Here is a 23,384-nt window from a genome sequence, read left to right as displayed (position 1 = left end):
GGATGGCGGGCTCGGGCAGCCAGCCCCGCCCTGGCAGAAAGCGGGTGCCCCACTGAGCCTCGCCACACCACCTCCAACATGGCGGCGCAGCCTGCCCGCCACTCCCAACCTGGCCGCCACGACGGGCAGTGCGCATGTGCCTGCTCGCCTCTGGGACAACGGCGCATGCGCGCCGCGGCCGACGCCTGCTGGCCGCTCCTAAAGCGGAGGCCACTCCCTAGATGGCGGCTGGCCTCGCTGCGCATGCGCAGTGTGCCTTGCCGCGCCCAAGATGGCGCCGGCGCAGTGACGGGGGGGCGGAAGAGGCGTCTGCAAGTGGGAGCGAGCGGCAGAGCGCGGCCCTGGCGCCCCGCGGCAGGATGATCCCCACCGAGGAGGTGTCGGCCCGCAGGAGGGAGATCGAGGACAAGCTCAAGCAGGTGGGACTGGGCTAGGGACCTGCTGCGGGCCCCGCCGGGGCCTGGGTCGGCCTCGGCCTTGCGGCTCCAGCGCGTTGCCTGGCAGACGGGGCCGGGAGCTGGCATGGAGGCCCCCACCGGTCCGGGGAGCGTCCCGGGACCCCTTCCCTGCCTGATCGCTCTGCTCCGGGCCTGGCAGCATCCCCAGGCCCATGTCAGGGCCTAGGCCTCCTTGCTCTCAGGCTTAAGAAGTACCTCTGCCCCCCTCTTAGGGCCTGGTAGCTTCTGGGGGCTATCCCTTTAGGTCCTTAGGTCCAGCCTGTGAGGCCAGCCCTTGCAGGCTGCTAATCCCCACCATCTCTGGGCTTCAGTGACTTGAAAATAGCCCTTGCTGATTGCTTTGCGTTGGCCACCTCAGTTCACGGCTGTGTGGGGGATTTCAGTGGTGCCCGTGCAACGCCTGTATTGTGCTGTGGTCTGAGTCAGTGTGCTTCTGTGCTGAAGGTGTTAACATTATACTGTGCTGTGACTTTAGCATGCTGAGGCTCGGGATATCGGAGGGAAATGAGTAATCCATACAAACCTCACTCATTCTGTTATGTGTCTCTCACCTTGGGTCACTTGCCCTGATTTCTGTTAAGAGGTGGAAGATGAAGATGTGACCTCAGCATCAGACCAAACATGGTTTGCTGCAGTATTCACCCAGACTTGTGAAAACCTACATGTAGTGTTTAGTAAATTAAATGCTCAGTGTTCAGAGTTGAAGACTTTTTTCAACCTACTGACAGGAAGAAGAAACTTTGTCCTTTATCAAAGAGAGCCTTGAGAAGAGTGACCAGCTCACAAAGAACATGGTAAGGAGGTCCTTGAAGTTTGGCCTTAACGTTGGGCCTGACTTTGCTATTTCTTAGGAGAATCTGTTTTCAAGGCTGTTGTCGTCCCCATCTGAGGAATGCAGAGTAATAAACCACTTTCTCAGCATCTGTGTTTTACACGTCAGTGGCTGGGCAAAGGGGATGTTTTAATCCTAAGCTTCTCTCCTGGGGAGGTGAGGGCCCAAATGAGCTGTTGGCCTCGTCTCTTTACAGTCTGTCCTCTCTCTCGGAAAAAGGTATTAATAGACCCCAGACTAGTCTGTGCAACAGCATCACGTTGTTGCTTCAGAAAGTCAGGTCTCGATTGGAGTTTATTTTGGGAGTATTTTGTTTAAGCGGTAGAAAGTAATTACTGTGCTCTAATTGCTTATAAGCCCTCAGCTAGTATACTATGTCCAGTTTTGGGCTCAGTGCTTTAAGAAAGTCATAGTGGCACCACCAGAGAATTGTGGAAAAAATAATATAGGAGTGAATCTTGAAAGAATTATGTTTTGGCCTGGAAAAGATCACGTTAAGGCACTGTCTATGAGGTTTTCCACCTTTCAGAAGGGATATCACAGTCCTTTTTAAAAACCAAATATCTACGATGGGAAAGAAGGTTCAAACTATACTGGTCCTGTGCCTTCATGTTGTGCGTCTCGTGTTTGGGCCATAGTGGTATGGAGCAAAGTGGCTGCCGGTTTATGCTTTTTTTGTTCTTTTTTACCTAGGGCAGTTCCAGGCATTTCCTGTGGATTTGTTTCCCACTGTCAGATAAAATTTTGCTCTTCCTTAGTACTGCCCTGGAATGTTATTTTCATGCTTTACAAATATCTAATTCGAGATTGGCCCATCTCTGTATGACAGGTGATCTGTGTTCTAATTATTAATAGAAATTGGGACATGGAGGGATTAAAGAGCCTGCCTAAGGAGCCATGGCAAATTAGTAGCAGAGCCCAAAAAGAGAAGCTGGGACCTGAAGGTTCCTGATTGCCCTGCTCGAACTACTACCCTACTGTATGCATCCACGTGGAAGGATGTCCTCAGCATTCTGTTTGTCTTTTGGTGTGTAGGTTTCTATCCTCTCCTCCTTTGAAAGTCGTTTGATGAAGCTGGAGAACTCGATCATCCCTGTCCATAAACAAACAGAGAACCTGCAGCGCTTGCAGGAAAACGTGGAGAAGACCCTGTCCTGCTTGGATCATGTCATCAGTTACTACCATGTGGCGAAGGATACGGAGAAGATCATAAAGGAAGGGTGAGTTGACCAACTAGGTCTTTCTTGGGAGCTTCATCCTATTGAACTTTTGGGATAGAGGTAGGGGAGCTGACTCTGCACACTCACCATAAAGTTCCTTGTACCCTTCCCACACTCCCTGCCATCAGTCCACCAGAAAGCTTCCTAACTTGACCTTCAGCAATCCCCAGAGGGCAAAGTCTACTCAGACTCTGCACTGGTGTCTCTTCCATATTGCATACATGCACATATGAAGCTCATGAGCATTGGTGGCTTCTCTTCTTTCCTCTGTTCTTTTCCCAGAGGTTCTTCCTGCCCTGTTGATGTTGTCACTGCATCCAGGATGTTCTGGAGCCTGATTTCAGTCTCTGGGAGGGTGTTGTGATGGCCCTTCTCTGGATTGGGATGTGCAGCTTCCTCTGCCTTCCCATCAGGGCCTGACTGTGAGAGGAAGGCAAGGATGAGAGTTGTGTGCTGCTTGGTCATCAGTACTTCCGCACTTGCTGCGTGGATTTGGTATTCTGCTGTGGTGTTGAGTGGAGGCAAAAAGGAATCCCATTATCTCCTCCTAGCTGAAGAAAAGGGAATTGATATTTTCCTTGTATTTTTATCCTGAGTTTGGTCTGGTGCTTTGTTGATATCTTCTTTCTTTGCTTCTTGAGGCACTGCTTTTTATTTTTGGTTTTATTTGCAGTCCCACTGGGAGGCTGGAGGAATACTTGAATTGCATGGACAAAATCCAGAAGGCGGTGGAATACTTCCAGGACAACAATCCAGACAGCCCAGAGCTGAACCGTGTGGTGGGTCAGGGGGCTGGAACCTGGCATGGGTGAGAGAGGGACAGCTGTAGCCCCGCTGCTTGTCCCCTTGCTGTGAGAGGCTGACAGGCTGGCTGCCTGGTGAAGAAGGTGTTTGGGCACAACTGAAGAAACGATTGCTTCGGCTTCTGTTTGAAGTCTGCTCTCAGCAGCAGCATTTCTGCTTGTGGCATTTTTCTCTCTTCATGCATTGTGCCAATAGGACTTCTGAAAGCGTATCTTGCACGTGTGGTGGAGTTGATTGAACCTCCTCCTGAGTACCTCTTGTGAGTCCTTCAACTGCTTGAGCAGAATGGGAGATCTGTGTAAATCCCACTTGAAGACTGAGCAACTCCCAAACATTTTTTTATTTAATTCGCTTTAAAAGTCTCTTAGTTACAGGCGTTGTTGGAGTTTGAAGCACGCGGTATTTGACAGTGTTTAGAAACACTGCAGAAAGTGTGTTCTTACGCAGAAATACTCGTGAGTGACTGATTACAGAAGCCCTGTGCTGCTTTTGTTCTTCTGCTGTTTTGTGCCAGAAATCCCTCTTTGAGCGGGGCAAGGAGTCCCTGGAATCAGAGTTTCGCAGCTTGATGACGCGACACACCAAGCCGGTCCCACCCATCCTCATCCTGGACCTGATCAGTGGGGACGATGAAATGGAGACGCAGGAGGAGATGTCTCTGGAGCACCTCCCGGAGAGTGTCCTGCATGATATCATCCGCATTTCTGGCTGGCTGGTGGAAAACGGCAGGAATCAAGGTTGGTAGTGCTGCTGTTGTTCCCTCTTAGTTCTGTATCCTGTGAGTGCTCTCCAGAAGCTTACCACGTGTGGTTGAGAGTTGAGGGTTGTGTGTAGCACTGCACAGCTTGGCTTGTAGATCGCGTGCCTTCAGCCACGGAGCCTCTGCTCTGGTGCTACTGTGGCCAATAAACCACAAGTCACGCTGCTGTTGGTAGCCGCACTGGCAGAACTAGTGACTGCCTTACTGGCACGTCTCCTTTCAGTCACCTTCTTAAGATCCTGCTTTTTTTACAGTGTTTGTAGTGAGACTGAAGTGATGGTTTGTCAGCTGAACAGAATGATGTCCTGGTGGATGTGATGAGAGAAAGAGCTGCGGAAATAAAGCAAAACTTTTCTTAATGCATAGTCTGTCCTATAGCAGAAATCCCTTTAACTTGCATCTGTAATGCCTTCTGATGGAGCTGCAACTATCTAGTGCTCAGATAATATAAACGTGCAAGACATTGGTCACTTATTCCCATTTGGGAACTATTTATGAGCAGAACTTTTTATTTTAAATGTGACCAGGGGCGAGGGGAAGGAAGCACAGAAGACTTTCTTCAGTCAGTACATGTCTCTTCTTTCCTGTTCTGCAGCATCAAAAGCTGCCTGCAGCTTTATACTCCTTTATTAACTTTTCCTTTGGGAGTGGATGACTTTGTGGACTTGCCACAGGAAACCTGTACTTTCACATACATATAGCTACTAGAATCACCCCCACCTCAATGATTTACTTCTGTGGAGATTACTGTGCTTACCAAATATGACGAACATCCTTAAAAGCTTCTTAAGAATTTCTCCATGATCAAAGGCAACTCAAGCATATATAGCATATTTTGTTAGTCAGTTTGTATTCTGCTTTCAAGTGATTAACACCTCGTTTAGTTCCCAAGTGCCCTGAATCTGGAGAAGTGTGTAAAGTATCTCATGCTAGAAGCTGAGCACTTGAATTGACAATGTCTTGCGTGAATGTCTCCCATCAGTTCCACAATTAATGTGCTATTGGTAGTGGTGCACAGACTTAATATTGTGTGTGGCGAGAGGGCTGGAATGAATACTGCAGGGGAAGGAAGATGGAAGTTTTTGAGGAAAACAGGAGAATCTCTGGGAGGGAAAAACACTTACTTGGGGTAGCGTATCAAGGCTTGTAAGTCCACTCAGGGGCACAGAGTGTTTCAGGAAAGGTTTGGTTTACCGTATAGTGTTCCCCGTTTCCTTACAATCTTGTTTCTACCTTGTCCCCATAGATTTCATGACTGTTTACTTCCAAATCCGCTCTGTCCAGCTCGACCGCTCCATCAAGGGGCTGAAAGACCATTTCCGTAAGAACAGCTCCTCCTCGGGGGTGCCGTATTCCCCTGCCATTCAGAACAAAAGGAAGGACACCCCCACCAAGAAGCCAATCAAGAGACCGGGTGAGTCCCTGGAGGGGGGGATCACTGTACTGTGTATCGTCTTGCCCAGGTATGGAACACATATCTGCAGGCCTTCTCACTGCTGGGGTAGCCTCTGTGTCTAAAATATGCTTTTAGGACAGGAGCAGCGTTGAGATTTCAGAGATAAGCACCTCTTCTCTGCTCTGGATTCAGCATTGAGATTACAGACATTTTCTGTCTCTGTCAAGTCATCAGGTCTGTTCTCTGGGCAGTGTAAAGGGCGGAGGGGGGTCCTGTGTACAGGCAGAGAAAAGGCCATTGCTGTAACTAAAGAGTGAAGAGACCTGAGAGGGCTATAAAAGGATATGATCTGAGAACACCTGTCCTCAACCTTGGAACATGGAATATAGATGGTGCCACAGCAAAATAGAAAACTTGGATCTGATAAAACATATCACTTTAATCATTAGTTATGACTACATTATTATTGTGCTAGGAAACCAAGAACTCATCAGGAGTTGAGATGGAGACTAGGTAGGTGCCTACAGAAACAAGATCCAAAGTTGTCTGAATTTTGGAAAGGCTGTTAAAGCTTTTGCCTCAGCCTGTCTTTGGAAGAGCTATGAATGTGGCTGGTGGGTTATTCCACCTCTCCTCATAATGGAGTTTTGCTGCATTTTCTGCAGCTGGTGAGGCTGGTCACTCCGGTGTACCAGAGCTGGAGTTCCCATCTGTGCCATCTAGTGGGAGCAGGGCCAGGAGGAGGGCCAGTGAAAGCTAGCACGTACCTCCCACGGCAGCACAGTGATATTGTCCCTCTGTGTGTCACAGCACCCTGTTGTCTCCTCTGTAATAGTGATGAATGTCAGAAAAGTTCATATTTCTGTGGGTTTACTTGGCCAGTACTCTCCCATCCTAATATTTTTTTCCTGCGTTGTCCAAATATTCTTACTGGGTTCATGAAATTAAGAAGAAATGTGGGTAGGGACTGGGAATGGATGGGATGGGGAAAGGGAGGAAAAGAAATATCCATTTTAATTGTGTTGTGTTTATTTTTATAATCCTGATGTGAATGCAGTCCTCATCCCAGGTAATGTGCGTCTTTGTGTGCGTGTGCTGGCCCTGGTGCTCACTCTCTTCACTTCTGTGTGTGGAGAGGCTTTGCTGGGCCTCTTCTTGCTAAAGCAGAGGGTGTGCCTGGGATATTTGGAGAGGGAGGGCTGCCTGGGAAAGGCTGTGACATCCAGAGATCACCCCTCTGGTCTTTTAAAATCAATCTGTGCCATTGCTGCTGTGCCCTGGAGCTGTTCCTGAAAGCTGATGTGCAAGCTGCAGTTGGTGAATGCAGTCAGTGAATTTCAGTGGATTTTCCTGTCAGCAGAAAGCCACCTGACAAGAGGGTGTCTTGCCCCACACTTGGCTTTCCTCTGGAGTTTGGCAGGTAAGGATTTGCCCCCAGTGTTGGGAGACATGTAGAGGACAATATCCTCCTGCTAAGGAGAACTAGCTGTGCTGCAGATGGCAGGAAAACAGTGTTTAGAATTGCTCCTAAGCATGATGGCAGTCATTTGTGTTCAGCTCCTGAACAGTGGCTCCTGCCCACCAGCATGATTACAATAGGTAGAAGTTATTTTTGCCTGGCTCAGTAGCTCTCTACTAGAAAGATGCCAGGTGGGGATCTGTAGTTGAGCCGTGGGGAACTCATGTTGCGGATGCTTCAGATTTGGTCCGCAGTTCTCAGTTATCACCTGATACTGAAAACATCCGTGGATTTTGATTGCTGTGAAGTCAGCATGGTCAGCAAACATTTCTGAGCACCCTGCCAAATGGTAACATCTTCCCTGTGCTCTAGGTAAATACTTACAGATGGAGGATATTCTTTTTCATGGGCAGATTTAAAAAAAAATCACTAGGATTTTTTAAATGAGTTTAGGATGCTCACAGAGAGAGTACACAAAGGAGCCCACACATTTGAGAGGACAAACATTTGTTCCTTACAAAAAAGCCTCCTCCAAAATGGATGCATTTGGGCATCCAAAATTACTTGTCATGATGAATGTCTCCGCTGTAGATTTGCCAGGACATTTTCTTTTTTCCCACTTTAATTGGAGTTTGTGAGATGGGCCAGGTAGAAGGCACAGAGCATGGTCTGAATGTGCTTACAGAGCTGACAGTGTATGAAGGAGAGAGCATTTCAAATGATCTATGGCAGTATTGTTAATCTTAAGAAAAAGTAGTGGCTAATTTGTCTCCAGTCATCCGTGAACAAAAACACAGAACCAGACTTTAGCTCTTGAAGGACAGGGGTGGTTAAACCTCGTACACCAGCCATCTCTTATGGCTACGAAATTCAACTTAACTGGAATAAAAAATGGAGGAAAAAAAATAGTCTTTGAGCAGAGATTCACTGCTTTTTTTGCAGTTCCTTCAGCTTTTGAGGACAGCTCTTGAGGTGGAGGTCTTACATGCTCTTTGCACTGGCACAGTGGCCCTCTTTATAGCAATATTCATCTGGTGGTGTTTAATTCCATTGCTTTTAGTCCTTGTTCAATTATGGACAATGATATTTTTTTTCTGTGCTATTGCTTCAGTAATTAAAGTCAAGTTCTGCCAATCTGGGTTTCAGACAAAGGGGTTTTCTCATGGGTGCAAGAAGTGAGTTGATTTCCTTAGTCCTTAAGGAAGAATATCCCAGTGCACACCCCAGTGCACACTTTAACCTGTTGCAAGGGATAAATAACAAGCTAAATCTGATGTGCTATAACTTGCTTACCCACAAAGCAAAGTGCAAGAGAGGCTATAGCTAAAGGGAAGGTGAGGTATTAGGGAAAGGGTAGCAAGGCAGAGATTCCTGCTCTCTCTCAGGTACTGTGTTGGATTCTGGACAACATGCTCCATATCCATTTGTGGTTTCAGAGGGTCTTCATCTCTGTTGCTGTTTTGTTTGTTGGTGTACCCTGTGCGATCTCCTGTTGTTACAGCATGCAGTTGAAAATCTGGCTGCTGGGGATGCTTCTAAAGCAGAGTTGTCTCCTCTTAACTGAAACTTGCAAAGTCAAGTTGAACTGCTGAAGCAATCTGTGGGTGCTTTTTTTTATAGTAGTTTGTGGTTTGAAATGTCAGCAGTCTGTCTCAGCGGGCAAGTGTGTTCAGATTCCCACATCATCCTGCTGCAAACATAGGCACATAAAATACTGCTTCCTTGTGACCCAATGCTCTGTTGTTGGCCTGAGAGCAGCAGGTAGGTCAGAAGCTCTGCATTGCCAGGGAAGAATAGAGCCAGAAGATGCAGGTGGGGAAAGCCAGCCTGGCTGCCTACAAGCAAAACCCAGAGAGCTTTAGCCAGTTTTATACAGACTCCTGCAGCTGGTGCTTAAGGAAAGAGGGTGTGTTGCCCTTCTGCTTGGGTAGAAAACTGCCTAATGAAAGAAACAGGAGGACAATGTGCATTTGGAAAACTGTGCCTCCTGTATGCCCAAAAGCCACTTTATTTAACAATTGGGCCACAGGAGCAAAAGTTTCAGGTGTTTTTTGGCTTTTGGGTGTTTTGGAGTTCTTTTCAAGCTATAGGGAACCCTTTTCCAGTTTACTTAATGCTCCAGTTTACCTAGCAGTGAGGTGCTGCCTGGAAGCAGGCTGTGGAGTCTGTGTGTGGCAGCATAAAGAGCCTGTTCCTGCTTCCCCTTCCCGTATTGATCACTGCCTGGCTTGAATGTGATGTTTTCATTAGTAGCTGAAACACAGTCCCATTTGGTTTGCTACCTGCCTAATAGGGGAAAACAATCATGGAACAAAAGCATTTGGCTTCCACTAGAATCCGTTAAAGCCTAATTACGATGCTAAGTGAGAGGGATACAGCAGCACTGAAGTGATGCCCATGAACACTCGGTGTGTGTCAGTGTAAGCACAGGTAATTGTGCTTATGCAAATAAAATGCAGCAGAGGCGTTTCAGCTCTCATCTGAGAAGAAACTGTCAGGGGTGGGCTCTGGAGACATGCACTGCATACCTCTGAAGTGAGATCCTGTTGACAGCAGCAGCAGTTGAACTCTGTCTGCTTGGTTTTCACACCAATTTACCCTCTTTTCTTATTATTTTTTTCCCCTTCCTCCTGGATATTTGAAAGTGGGAAAGATGAAAGAACAGGTAGAAGAACAGTGCCTGGGTTGAGCTGCTCTGGGCCATGGTAACAGCAGTAAGAAGCAGCTTAGTGCTTATCTCCAGAGCTTGCTACAGCCCTGCTTGCTCAGAGGAACTTGCTGTTGTGCCCAAGCTCTTGAGGTTTCTGAAAGCAGCTAAGAATAAAGTGGAAGTGTTAGGTGTGAATAGCATTGGGAAGCTTGGAAGAAGAGGCATAGCCCTCTGATTTGATCATACGGCAGAAGCTAGGAGCAAATGCATCAGTACAGAAAGGGTGTAAGTCTTCCCACCTCCCTGGTGTGGGTCTAGAGGGGAGAAGTTTCCTGCCAGAAGAATGTATTTATGGATATGATATTTTTCTTTACTAAGTGCTTGAGAACACTCTGAACTAGTAGAAAAAAAATGTTGCCAGTGAAACATTACACTTGAGGAACCATGTTCTGTTATCTGGTAAGCGCACCAGGTTAAGCCAATTTGGTAATTCAGTGGGAACTTCTCTCTCCTGTTTTGCCCCATTAGAGATGCGCTGTCTGGGGGGCTTGAAGTTTGCTTCCCCTGCCGTGTATCCCTTTAAGGGATGAAGCTGTCCTGCACCCCAGGATGATGTTCTGCAGCAGTGTGTACTTGAGCTTCCCCTCAGGATAGCAGTCCTCAGCATTTGGGCAGCCAGCACTCATTTCCAGGCTGAACTGTGACTTACAGTGACTGGTGGAAGTAGGGATTTTCTGCATGTTTGAAGTATTTATTACTTTAAAGCGGAAGAACAATTTTAATTTTGGCAGCAGCATTTTTATTTCTTGGATCCTTCTTGATTTACTTAGCCTGGTTCTGCTTCATCTGGGTCGCCTGTAGAAACTCCTCCTACCTTCCCAAAACTTTCTGTTCCCTGTTGTGCAGGCAACAGCAAAGCTCTGCTGTGAGAGGGTGTCCGTGTGCTTGTGATAATTGTAGCTTGTTGCATGACGACTAACCTTTTAATGTGGAAACAGTGCTTAGTCTTCAGTTGTCACATTAATGCTTTGTTTTGTGCTTTCTGGCTGTATATCCAGCACTGGCTTTTGTTCAGTTCTGTCTGTTTTTTGTGTGTGTTAAGTATAAATCTTTTAACCCAGTGTTATTTTTTTTCCATGGTTTTAATTGATTTACAGTTCCTTAGAAGAGGTGTCTTGGGGATTAGAGTGACTTAATGCGAGTTAGACATGGGTGGGCAGCATCTATTATTCTGTGATTCCTGTGATGGGAATTGCTGCTGCAATTTCTCTCTCGAGCCCAGAGGTTGTCACCCTTTTATCGCTTCGTGTAATGCCAGAGATCATTCCTAGTCTTGGCTGTGGGGCTCCTGATGGGTCTATATTGAGCATGCTCAGAAAATACCCCTCGGAAAGGCACCTCTTTCTGCAGCTCTAACCGAGCAGCTGCGATTGTGGCTCTGGGGAGCAGGCAACGTGTTGCCAGACAGGAATTGTCCGTACTGCAAAGACCTGATTCTACAGCTGAGGGAAAGCAACAAACCTTGGATGCTTGGATGCAGAGTATCATCTTAAATAAACTCATTACAGGGGAGGGAGCTTTGTTGCTTCCCTTCTCTGATCGAGTTTTCTTACCCAGCTGTACAACCTCATCAAACTGTTTTGAGCACTCCCTGATTCTGTAACCTTGGCTCTGGAATTCATGCCCATCCCTGCTCAACGCAAGGAAACAGCCTGGAAATGCCATTGTATCTGCAGACTTGGACATGAGTTTGGGGTTCACGTTTCTGTACTGAGCATGCTCATTGTGGCTCAGGATCCTCTTGCTGGGCCCAGGTGACTTGCTGGTGGAGGGCTGGTGTTCTGGGTTTGTTTTCTTTCACTCATTTTCTAGGTCTTCTTGTCTCTTCTCTCTGGCTTTGGTGACAGGCACGATCCGTAAGGCTCAGAACCTTCTGAAACAGTACTCTCAGCATGGTCTAGATGGGAAAAAGGGGGCCTCTAACCTCATTCCTATGGAAGGTAATCACAGCTCTAGCTACTTCACCCTTGACTTTCTCTGTGTATCAGCCTTGCTTTTCCAGGTGGGACTTCCATTACCCTAGTGCTTGGTGGACAGCATTGGATAGGTACAGCTGTCCTTAGCGAACCAAGAAGATGCTGAAGGGCCAAATTATTTTTCTGAATTTAGTGTCTGAATTTCAAAGTCTCCATAAACATGAGTACAGGTGGAGAGGAATGTTATCTTAAAGCAGTTGACCCACCATAGCCACCTGGCTAATGGAAGCTCTCCTCTGATGACATCTGCTTGTGGTGTTTCTCTTCTCTTTTCTTTTTGCCTGGACTTTGAGACATTCGGTTTCCTAGTGACCTTTCCAAACCTGATGCTGAAGTGTCAGACCCCATCTAGTTCAGTGCATCATGCCTGTACATCTTCTCTGTGGAGACCTACCTAAATGGTCGTCTTCCATATTCTGATCCCCTCTGCTCATAAAGGTTGTACCAGATAAGGGAGAAGAGGTCACTTGCTTCAAAGCATCTGTAAGACCTTTCTGCCTCCTGCTGTGTATGCTTCTAAAGTAGATCTCTTCAGCACCTACACTGTAGTCTACTAAATCCCAGATGGTAACTAACATCACTCATTTGGGTGGAAAAAAATTCTCACTGCTGAGCAGGAGATGGGCATTGAGTTTGGATCTGTAGTGGCTGTGGGTACAAATTGGACTTCCAGTGCCTGCTGTCCAATTCAGAAATTATGGCAGGAGGTTCAAGGGACTCTTGTGGCCCAGCAATGACTTAGTTCACACTTCTCATCAGGTTTCAAAGGGTTGCTACCGCTACATAGTCCAACAAAGGGATTTGGTCAGGTAGCGTTCCTGGGACTGTGTAGGGAGAAAAAGTATCCATCACATCAAATAAACCAAGCTTGAAGCGGCTTCCAGCCAGTGTGAGCATCTGTGCTGTAACCACCCTGGATAAATTGCGCCTTCTGTTTGTGCCGGCTGACATCTCACTAGGTCATGAGCATGATTTACGAGTTAAACACCTTTCCGATACCCTGAGCGACAAGCATGGTCCGGCTGCTGGTAAGTACCATGTTGTCACTTCATAACAAGCTGGCTAACATCCCTTCTTTTCAGCATGTTTCACGGTAGTTTTGTAGCCAGTGGCTGTTCATCTGTGTGGGCAGCCCTGGAGCATGGGCCTGCACTGGCTAAGAAGCTCTGGCTCTTTTTGGTAGAATGCACTCCTACTAATCACACACATCCCAAGCCCTCAAGCAGGGAATCCCAACTTTGTCCAACCAAAGACTGGTGGTCACCATGCTGAGGGGCACTTTCCTGTAGGTAGCTACTGGCTTGTTTGGTGCTGGAGTGAAGCAAACAGGAAAGGGATCACATGTGGCATGCAATACAGTGGGCCACTCACCACCATAGGCAGTCTGTAAAACCACATCACGTTTGTGTGTCCCCTGCTGACCATAACTTTTAAAAGATCAACATGAGGGACTCTCAGTGTAGGGAAGAATTGGTTCTTTCTCCATCAAAAGTTACAGATGTTGCTGGGAGGAGGGAAGCAGCAGCAGCCTATAGCTTGGAGAAGGCCTCTCTGTGTAATCTTGATGTCTTGCAATGGTTGCTGCAGGGGTCTGAGTAGTGCAGGATGGTGTAAGTCCATTTGTCTCTGTTCTGCTAACACATCCAGTTAGTGGTTGGTGTGAGTTGGTCCGGGCCCTTGTATCATACCAGCATTTCTCATGCCTACTGTGTAAGTTCTTTGCTGGATCTTTGTCCGAGATGTGTATGCTAGGACTTGAATATTGGCATTTATGTGCAGCATTGTGTGGCAGATAGCTCACCTAGCTGTGCTGATATTCCTGTTTCGTAGGATTTAAATGTTCATCCAGCTGGCTTTTTATCTTCTGTTTCTGCCTGTGGGAAGAGGCTCCCTTCCAGGACAGCCTTGATTTCCCAGAAATGTTGATGCAAAATGGCAGTTCTTCATCTGCATGATGGATGGAGATAAGGAATTCTAAAAATACAAGCAGAGATGTTGAATAATTCACCTCCTGAGTTTAGTACTCTGTGTTCAAGCCCTTGATTAAATTTAGTGTGTATCCCAGAAGAGCTCCAAACTTGCCTTCTGTCAGGAGGCCGGAAAGAGCTGGTGTCCTGATGTGCCTATTTCCTGAACTGCAGATGACTTTGCATGCCTCCTGCAGGGTATGCGTAGCTTCCCATGCACAAACCCAGGGGGCAGGTTTGGTGAGATGACAACTCTTGTTCTCATGAGAGGATGGGTGCAAAGCCAGAACTGCCTTTTCCAGAACAACCTTGTGCTCCTTGTGTAAACCAAGGCCATGGAGTGAGCAGAGCTGCTGGAAGCTCAGTGCGAATTTTGTTCTCTCTGAAAGCCGTCTTGCCCTTACAGGGAGGGATGACGTCTTCGACATCGAGATTGATGCGTACATTCACTGCGTTAGTGCCTTTGTCAAACTGGCCCAGAGCGAATACCAGCTCCTGACAGAAATCGTCCCAGAGCACCACCAGAAGAAGACCTTTGATTCTCTCATCCAGGTCAGTTGAGCCTCTCTGCTTAGCTTCTCTTGTGAAGGATACACACATAGTCTTTTTCCTTTCCTCTTCATTGTGAGGATGTGGATTCCATCACCTGCTGTGGCTGCCCGAGAGCACCACCACTGCTAGCATTGTCCACCAGGTCCTGTGCAGGGAACCGAGGCCTGCACAGGCCCTGGAAAACGTGTGCTCAGAGTCACTCACTGAGTACTGCAAATGACCCATCAGCTAAATTGGTATCCTTAATGGGTATCCTGGATTGAGCTCCTTGTGCTGCCTGGGCAAAAGTCATGCTGCTTCCTTCTGACTCTCTGGCTTTGTTGCAGGAGTCCTTAGATAACTTGATCGTGGAGGGGGATAACATTGTCTCAGCTGCACGGAAAGCCATCATCCGACATGACTATTCAGCTGTGCTCACAATCTTCCCCATCCTTAAGCATCTCAAGCAGATGAAGCCAGAATTTGACCAGGTCTTGCAGGTAAGCATGATGGGCTTGGAGAGGGTCCTGTGGCTTGGGCTCTCTGGAGGACCTTTTGAAAGGATGATCACAGTGGCTTCGAACAGTCATGGAGGTTCTGTCCTCCAGCATGGACTAGAAGTGAGACAAATGCAGCTTGCTCCTTTCTATGATGATGAACCAGCAACTCAGCATCTCTCAAGCAGTTCTTTTCAGTTGAAGTCACGACCCAGTAATGGACTGTCTACATCATTCTACTGTACGTATGGCCTCTGAGGTGTTTCATCTCTGATACTGTTGAGCTTAGTTTAGGCTCTGCTCACTGATATCTGGAATATGGGCTGCTCTGAGGAGAGCCTGCTTGGACCGTGCCACAGGGTTCTCCAGGTATCAAATACAACATCCAGGTTTAGCAAGGCTCCTTTCCATCTGCTTCCAGCTGGTGACTGTGATGCACCAACCTCCTGTATCAGGTACTACATAAGAGGAAACATGAAAGGTAGCAAGTCCTGGTCACCGTGAAGGTCACAACATCTTTCCTTCCTGGCTGGCTGAAGAATGCAGGATTTCACACATTCTTGATGGTGCTGTACATATTCTCCTGGAACATGAGGAACTGAGAATGAGATGGTGGTTTAGGGGATCAAGGAGGGTAGGTGCTGAATGAAAGTTCAGATACTGTTTGTTTTCCTTCTCTGATTCATTATGAAACTATTCCAGGGAACTGCAGCAGGCACTAAGAACAAACTGCCAGGGCTGATCACTTCCATGGAGACCACTGGTGCGAAGGCACTGGAAGAGTTTGCAGACAACATTAAGGTAGGATTCTCCTCAATGTTCTCTCAGACAAGACCAGCAGGCTTGGAAGAGGGTTTTTCTGAGCAGAACCCCTAGTTTAGCTTTCAGCTTTCCGTGAGACCATGTAGTTTCTGACTAAAGGAGGAGCTTGCTGAATCGCCTTGGATGGTCAGCTGCAAATACCAAACTTTTGGTGCTGATTTCAAATACAGGAGTCCTCTGCCTAAGACCCTTAACAGGCATACTACAAATAATGTGACATAAGCTTCCAGGCCTCTGCAGATACCAAGTCAATCTTGGAATTTAATCGTATTTAAAAAGAAAGAAAAATGGCTGACCTGAAAAATTTTGGAGGACTCAGGTTAAACTGTCTCTGTGTAAGGTGGGCTTGGTGAATGCATTGTCTAGTGGGTGAGCTTGATGTTTGATGGTCACATGCTGTATAAAGTCTTGTGGTTCTGAGCTGCAGGTTGCATGGGAGCTGTGATTTCTGAGTACTAGGAGATTGCCCTGTAAGAGCTGGGTCTGAGGATGTTGAGAGAAGCTGGATAAACAAGCCTACAGCTCACTTTCAGCAGCAGTTATATTGTAGATGCCTTCAATTTCCTGAGATGCTTACATTCTCTCTCTCTCTTTTCCCTCCTTAGAATGATCCAGACAAGGAATATAACATGCCAAAAGATGGAACAGTTCATGAACTCACCAGCAATGTATGTGACGATGATTTGAACCATCTTTTGTGAAAAACAGGTTCTGAAGAGGTTTTAAAAAGAGCATTAGGGAAATTTTTTAAGTTAAGATGCCTTGGTATTGGAAAGGCTATTAACTGGCTTTCGTGGAGGGATTAGCTAGTTGCGCTTGCTAAGCTGTAATTTGTTTCTTAAAGGCATTTAAGCGTGGGAGGACAAGTGGTCCTTCATGATCCTTAATAGCAGAGCATAGGAGATGCAGTGTCGGTTGCTCATAATTTCCCTCCCTTGCTTCCAGGCCATCCTTTTTCTACAGCAATTGTTGGATTTCCAGGAGACAGCGGGTGCCATGCTGGCATCGCAAGGTACATACATGCGTGGGGCTTGTTTGGGCATGCAGTTCCTTCCCCAAATTGTCTGGACATCTTCCCTAAAAAGATCAAACCTCAACATGCACTGTGAGCTTGTTCTCCTCCTGTCCTTCACCCTGTGGTTTGTCTTGTCCTCTGATCTGCCATGGCCACGTAGTTGGTTATCTGGAGAACTCCAAGGGATGCAGAGAGTTTCCCTGCTGACCTTCTACACTTGCTCCTATCAGGTACTCTTGAGGTGGTCTTTATTGCTGATGTGCTCTGTGGTATCAAGAGAGGATGCCTTTGTCGTTTAGCTTCACTGGGCTGGTCCTCTGTGACCGTACTGGAGTGAGGGTGGTTGGTCCAGCTGAGTTGGCTTTAATTAGGCTGTGTGTCGATGAATCGCTGCCTTTCTCTGCCACATCCTCTGGTCAGAGCATAGCAGCGGCAGCAATAATATTCTCCACAGCAACCAGCCATGGTCAGGCTGGGACTCCTGAGCTGTTCGTGTGCCACGTGCCCTAACAGAGAGACAAGTTTTAGCTCTGCTCTCCAGGATGCTAAAGAGACTGATTCCAGAAAGAAATATATGGAACAGAAGCTGAGAGCTGCTGCCTCATGTAACAGGATGCTGCCTGCGTATCAGCTAGAGCATGATTCTTGGTTCTGTGCAGAGCAGCAGCTCTCAGCTCTCTAGTGAGCCCTCGGCCTTGGCAGAGCTCATGCTTTAAGTTGGAATAGAGCAGGCTGGAGAGGTGGAGAACTGGAGATTCAGGGGGCATACCTGAGGAGGCACAGGCCACTGCGTGCTGTTTGGAGAGGGTTAGGGAGCCCATTAGGGGCAGAGGAGGGGAGAAGCTTACAGCTGCCTCGAGACTTTTGTCTGCAATTCCTGCTTGGAAAATTCTGCCAGTTCTAAATCAACTCAAGCTAGGATGTCTCTGCTTCTGGCCGCATCTCCTCTAGCCAATGCCTTGTGCCCTCTCCACTTGCAACCTCGGTGTGCTGAGCCTCCCAGGACTTGACTCTCTCTCCTTGGCCAAAGAGGTGGTCTGAGTTTATTCTTGGAGAAACCAGCTGTTTCCCACATCCTTCCCTGAATGGTGATGTCAGCACTGTTGTTTCAAAGTCTTGAGATGTTGTCCTGTGGTAGACATCTGTCATAGGAGCTGATTCAGAAGGTAGCATAGGCTTTTTTTATTTTTTATATTGGTCATAAAACAAAATGTGACCATATCTATGACACATAAGCCATTTTCTAATTGTGGCTTGTTGTCCTGTCAGATACAGAGGGACTATAGAGGTCTTCTGTGTGAAGACAGCTTGAGAAAAATGCCTCTTTGCAGTCTGTTCAATTATTAAAGCCTGAAGTCAGTGTATTTGTAACGGATCTGGTAACTTGGGCTGAGGTGTAGTACCTCAGAGCCATGCAGGACATGACCTACAATCCGAGTATCATAAATCCTGTTCTCTCTATCTGCAATCAGGCTGTAGGGACTGTCTGCTGCCAGATGTCCCCCTCTCTCTGCCAATGTTGTTCTCATGCAGAAACAGCTCTGTCACTTGCTCCAAAAGCTAGGCCTGACCTAACACGGGATGACTGATGCTGGTTACTGAATATTGGTGAAGTTGTGGTCACTGTCCAGCTGTGGACCTGACATCACCCTAGAGCAAGCAAGTTTCAGGCGGGAGCTGCTTTTGCAAACAGAGATGTCTGCTTTGGGAAGGTGACTTGTCCCCAGTGATGGCTCTCTAATGACAGCTTCCAGTTGCTAGCTCAGGTGTGGGTGGCTGGAACTGGGTTAGATAGCTCCCACAGTGATCCCAAGTGGTGGGAAGTACATGCAGTTTTTTCTGTGACATTTGCCTCAAGTGGCAGCAAAAGCAAAGTTGATCAGTGAAATGCAGTGATGCTAATCCCTTGTTCTTGCCCACTAAATGGCTCTGCAGGGCCCTGTATAGCTGTGCAGGGATGCTGAAGTGCAGAGTGAGGGCAGGATGGCTTCACTCAGGTTCGTGGGAAGGTTATATGGGCTGTGGAGGTCATTTCAAGGACCAGTAAACTGCTGCTGGCATGAGGGGAAGCTTTCCTTTTGTTTGAAAGTGGGTTTGAACTGATTTGGAGTGAGGTATCTTGCTAAGTACAAACAGTGTCTCTAGCAGGGGAGGGTTAGACTCTGCCTTTCCTCTGTGATCTCCAGATCTGTTTGTGGCCTTGGAGGGACTCCTGCCTGCTTTCCTGTGTAGCTGCCTGTGGCTGCTCTGTGTTAATATCTGCTTTGTTCTCAAAGGGATGGTGGTCTCTAACCTGTCTTTTTGCACTTTGCATTTCTTTTTCTCTCTCCTCCCTCCCCTTTTCTCTCTGCTCTGCCTAATCGTTGTAGTTCTTGGGGACACATACAATATTCCTTTAGATCCCAGAGGTAAGCAGACTTACCCACACGTACCTGTTCATAATGCCTCGGACTCTGGTGATGTATTTTAATTTTTTATCCTCCAGGAGTGGTAAATAAATTAACACATAATTGAAAAGGGAAAAAGGGGAGGGTAAGTAACTCTTGCCAGTGGGCTGGAGAGAATAGGGAGGGCTTGTCACCAGCAGACAATGAGGGATGCCACATGAGCTGAAACAGGCTAATGACACTCTCATGGCACTGAGTCTCTTTGGCCCAGCTGGTATCGTGCTTTATCCCGTGTGCACTCAGTTCCTTATTGTCCAACTCATGGCAACAGGAGCCTTGAGGCCTTTCCCATGGGGTGCTTATGAACTTGGACCACCCGAGCTAGGCCTGGCTGCCAAGCTCTCTGGTGGGGGGAGGAGGAGATAGCTACCCCACGCGTGCCATGGGACCTGTGCCCACAAGCCCTTGAGGGCAGAAAGCCATCTCTTATGCACAGACAGAGGAATATGTGCCAGCCCACAGTCATTGCTTGTGAGGGCAGGCTCCCGTGCTGGAACAGTCCCTTGTGCGCAGCCAGGCAGGCCCTATCGGCAGCCATGGGGATGGGTGAAACTTTCCAGAGCTCTTCTGCTTGTTTCAATTACTGTTGTGTGCCTGCTGTTAACAGCTTCAGCTCAGTTGTTCTCTGATTGCCAATTTCTGGTGTTTACAAACCCTTTTCAGGCGGTGGGGGAAGGATGGGGAGGATGTGTTTAATAACTCTATTTCTGATCAAGAGGAGGATGTCCTCTGAGCACTAGGAAGGAAAGAAGAGATTTCTGCTGGGGTGCTAGCACTTGATGCAGATACAAGGATTGAGGGGTACAGAGCTCTTCCACCCTCACCCTGGATAAGTTGCTGACAGTCAGCACTGAAGCAGGGAGCTAATTTCACTGTCGACGGGAGCTCTGCACTAATTCCATAGCAACAGGGACGAGGCTTGTTTGAATAGAGGCAGGCTGACCACACATACCCCCCTTCCCCATGGCGTGTTAACTGGCCTAAGACTTTTCTTTTCAGAGACCAGCTCTTCAGCTAGTAGCTACAGTTCAGAGTTCAGCAGGCGGCTGCTGAGCACCTACATCTGTGAGTACTCTGCGCACCTTCCCGTTTCTGCCCCATTGGTTGTCATTCACTTAGCTCATTCTTGGGTGAAGAGCACAGGCTGTGTCTCTTACTCCTTGTGACCTTTCTGTGTGTGAGTCCGAGTCTGGATAAAAGGGTCGAGCTGGGAGTTTCAGACTGTTACAGTTAGGCAGGACAAAGCACAGTGCAGCAGCTTGCTGTGCTGCAGAGCTTTTGTCATCGGTTGCCTCAAACCATTCTCACCCCATGCTTTGCACCTTCAACACCACAGAGGCTCCCAGCTGCCAAAGGGGCTCGATCCTGCATGTAACAGTAAGGTAGTGAGGCAAGTTCACGGTACTACCTTGGGTTACAATGGGGATCAAGTCCATCCACTTCTTTGACATCTGAGGCTGTGCCATGGTCAGGCTGAGTCTGACCGCCCGTGCTCGTCTTGGGACATATTCTGAACACAGAATGCAACTGTACTGCCAGTTGCAGCAAAGGCATTAGTTCACAGGGAGGTTTTGGTGACGTTCTGAGGAAAGATCTGCCTAAGGCTTGTAGGATTGTTAAGTACATGTGATCATACCCTTGTCTGTACATGCAGTTGGGGCTGTGCTGTTCACTCTGCTGTGGGCTCACAGCAACAGTACAGAGTGCTTGGTTTGGATTGTCAGTAATGAGAAGTTTCCGTGCAAAACTTTTGTCCTCTATTTTTCCCCTCTTTAAGGCAAAGTGCTGGGCAACTTGCAGCTTAACCTTCTTAGTAAATCCAAGGTTTATGAAGACCCAGCTTTGAGTGCCATTTTTCTGCACAACAACTACAACTACATTCTGAAATCTCTGGAAAAGTAAGTGCATATCTGGGTAAATCTCTCTGAAGCCCAGGCTGATTCTAAGCATGGTTTTGGAGCAGGTCTTTGTACTGAGTGCATTCGCTCCCTGACCTGTCTCATCTCTGCTTTTTTTTCCATTCTTGAAACTGCCCTTTTGAAACCTTTGCACTGTTATAAACATCACAACACGAGAGTGGAAGATAAAAGCATCAGAGATGCCTTAGGTTATAGTGAATCCTTTGGGAGGACTGAGGACATGGCTTTGGAAAGTAACTTGGAGTACCATTTGTCTCCCAGTGTGTGCATTTCAAGGTCCTGTTTATTGTAAAGAGCAAAAAAGATCTTGTTGATAGGGGCTTGAAATGTTGCCACCCTGCTAGCAGCCCTGAGAGCAGCTGGCTCATGTGCTTCCTCAGGTTTTCTGTTCTCCTTTCAGGTCTGAGCTGATCCAGTTGGTAGCAGTGACGCAGAAGACAGCTGAGAGGTCTTACCGGGAGCTCATTGAACAGCAGATCCAGACCTACCAGCGCAGGTCAGGTGACATCCTCCACTCTTCTGTTAGTTTTTTCAGTCTGAGAGCTCCTTGGGAGCCAGTGCTGCTGGAGCAGTGGGAGAGATTAACCTAGAATAGAAGTTTGTCTAAAACCAAAGCCAAGTATTTTGGTTTCCAAGTGATTCATCTAACCTGGCGAGGGGTCACTGTGGAAAGTTTTAGGGTGTGAATTGTCTGGGGTGGCCTTTGGGTCATGGGCGAAGACATAGATGTTCTGGTGAGACATGAGTAACTCCTTTTCTTTGCCTCCTTCCTATCTCATTTCAAATGCAGCTGGTTGAAGGTGATGGATTACATCTTGGATAGAAACCTGCCAGTCTTTCAGCCAGGAGTGAAGGTGAGAGGACAGGCAAGGATGCAAAGGAAACATCTTCTCCCTTGTCGTATTAAATAATTCCCAGAAACCTTCTTTACATCTCATGCCAGTATTGCTCTGCAGAGTGAATACTGTGGCTGGGACAAGATGGAGAGCAGCACTCCCTTCTGATCTCCCCTGCCCCAGATTCATACGAGTCTTCTAATCTCTGCCTGCTATCGTATTTTTACCTGAGCAGAAGCTTCTTTTTGGGTTTGCAAAACCCTGAGACCTCCCCTTAGAAAGAACTGGCAGCATAAAAAAGTCTATTTTTATGTCTGTTCTGGCTGAAAATTACCCTCGTTAAACCTACTTTAGATGAAAGGCAATTGCTGAATGTAGGATGTGCTGCTTACTGCAGCTTTCTCCCCTCCCTGCTTTAGGAGAGGGAATTCAAGCCAAGTAGGCAGGATATTACCTAGGTTGGATGGGAGTTCTGGGCAAACACTGATGTTGGAAATTTATTTCTGTAGATGAAATAAATAAAATCCTTTCCCTCCTTGTTGCAGCTCAAGGATAAGGAGAGGCAGATGATAAAGGAGCGCTTTAAGGTAAGGAGGTGTTAGATGGCGTAAGGACATCCCCTGGTTGATTGTGACAGACAGCCAGACCAAAGATCTGCCTAGGAAGGAGACCTGTCTGTTGATGATCAGCAGTGGAGGGGAAGAACATCAAACTCCGTGTGGAGACGTGATGGCAGACAGTACACTCACTGAGCTTTACTTTGGACAGGGTTTTAATGACGGGCTGGAGGAGCTATGTAAGATCCAGAAGGCCTGGGCAATCCCAGATGTGGAGCAACGTGACAAAATCCGCCGGGCACAGAAAACCATTGTGAAAGACACCTATGGTGCCTTCTTGAGCAGGTGACGACCTCTTGCAACATTGTCCTCTCTTCTTTGGATTTACTGAGGTCCTTGGGGCCTAGAGTAGCCTGAGCTGAGGCACTTTTCTACTGTCCTGTCTTAGCTTCTCTACCTTGCACGCTAAAACATCCCCAAGCTGAACTCTGCTGGTTGCAGACATCTGCTGTCACCCTGATTCCTTGGGCAGGGTGAGTGCAGATGTTCTAGCTAGCGCAAAGCTCTGAGCCACCCTGGGCTATTCGTATAAAACTCGGCACACCAGTTGTAGCCAGGTCACTTGCTCCCTACGAGACGCCGCGTCAGATTGAAGGGGAGTGTGCTGGAGTGGAGCTGATTTGTGACAGAGGAGGGGCCCGTGGGTGTCTCTGCTCTGTTTGTCGTTTGTCACTCAGGGGTTGTCTTCCTCTGCAGATATGGCAACGTGCCCTTCACCAAGAACCCTGAGAAGTATATCAAATACCAGGTCGACCAGGTGGGGGAGATGATCGAGAAGCTCTTTGACACATCGGCATAAATCTCCGGCTGTTGTGTACTCTGCAGCTGCCAAGTACAAGTCAGCACTCCCTGGGCAACCTTTGGGACTCCCTTCCCTTCTCCCCTGCCCCATTGTGGTGGGCAGGGTGTTATACTTGTATTTATCAGATTTATAAACCTGTGGAAACACTACCTCCTGGCTGCCTTTGCCTTATTCCTTGGATCTGGAGCAAAGGCTGCTATGTGGGCTCTTATGTTTGCGCATCTTCAGGCCTGGGTATAAATGTTAATGTGTTGATATGCAGCAGACGTGGTGGGGGGACACCCACAAAAACAAAAAACCCCAAAACAAAAAAAAA

The 23,384-nt window shown here is 47.5% G+C and overlaps 1 protein-coding gene across 7 annotated transcripts; it reads left to right on the top strand.

Annotated features, from left to right (window-relative positions):
* Window positions 1-23,217, top strand: EXOC7 (exocyst complex component 7). Of its 7 annotated transcripts, none has more exons than XM_075440633.1 (21): window positions 1-419; window positions 1,187-1,252; window positions 2,326-2,510; window positions 3,184-3,289; window positions 3,829-4,051; window positions 5,321-5,488; window positions 11,487-11,579; window positions 12,575-12,643; window positions 13,989-14,134; window positions 14,461-14,613; window positions 15,313-15,411; window positions 16,038-16,100; window positions 16,378-16,444; window positions 18,817-18,855; window positions 19,894-19,959; window positions 20,672-20,792; window positions 21,214-21,309; window positions 21,604-21,667; window positions 22,195-22,236; window positions 22,418-22,551; window positions 22,963-23,217. In XM_075440633.1, exons 1-21 carry the CDS (start codon window positions 222-224, stop codon window positions 23,063-23,065), a joined length of 2,301 nt encoding a protein of 766 aa, XP_075296748.1. In that variant the 5' UTR covers window positions 1-221; the 3' UTR covers window positions 23,066-23,217. The 7 variants fall into 7 exon arrangements, with proteins under 7 accessions (XP_075296748.1, XP_075296743.1, XP_075296742.1 ...); XM_075440628.1 differs by lacking the exon at window positions 11,487-11,579 and adding an exon at window positions 6,528-6,539 and having other exon boundaries at window positions 2-419; XM_075440627.1 differs by lacking the exon at window positions 12,575-12,643 and having other exon boundaries at window positions 2-419.
* The last annotated feature ends 167 nt before the right edge of the window (window positions 23,218-23,384 follow it).

This window comes from Opisthocomus hoazin, chromosome 21 (genome assembly GCF_030867145.1).
Source record: "Opisthocomus hoazin isolate bOpiHoa1 chromosome 21, bOpiHoa1.hap1, whole genome shotgun sequence".
NCBI classification, from domain to species: Eukaryota; Metazoa; Chordata; class Aves; order Opisthocomiformes; family Opisthocomidae; genus Opisthocomus; species Opisthocomus hoazin.
This window is presented reverse-complemented; position numbering and strand designations above follow the sequence as displayed.

Excerpts from the sequence above, each read along its gene's own strand:
- EXOC7 (XM_075440633.1), top strand. The coding sequence starts at position 222 with ATGGCGGCTGGCCTCGCTGCGCATGCGCAGTGTGCCTTGCCGCGCCCA. Across the intron at positions 4,052-5,320 it reads GGAAAACGGCAGGAATCAAG|ATTTCATGACTGTTTACTTC; the intron begins GTTGGTAGTGCT and ends TTGTCCCCATAG. Across the intron at positions 11,580-12,574 it reads TAACCTCATTCCTATGGAAG|GTCATGAGCATGATTTACGA; the intron begins GTAATCACAGCT and ends ACATCTCACTAG.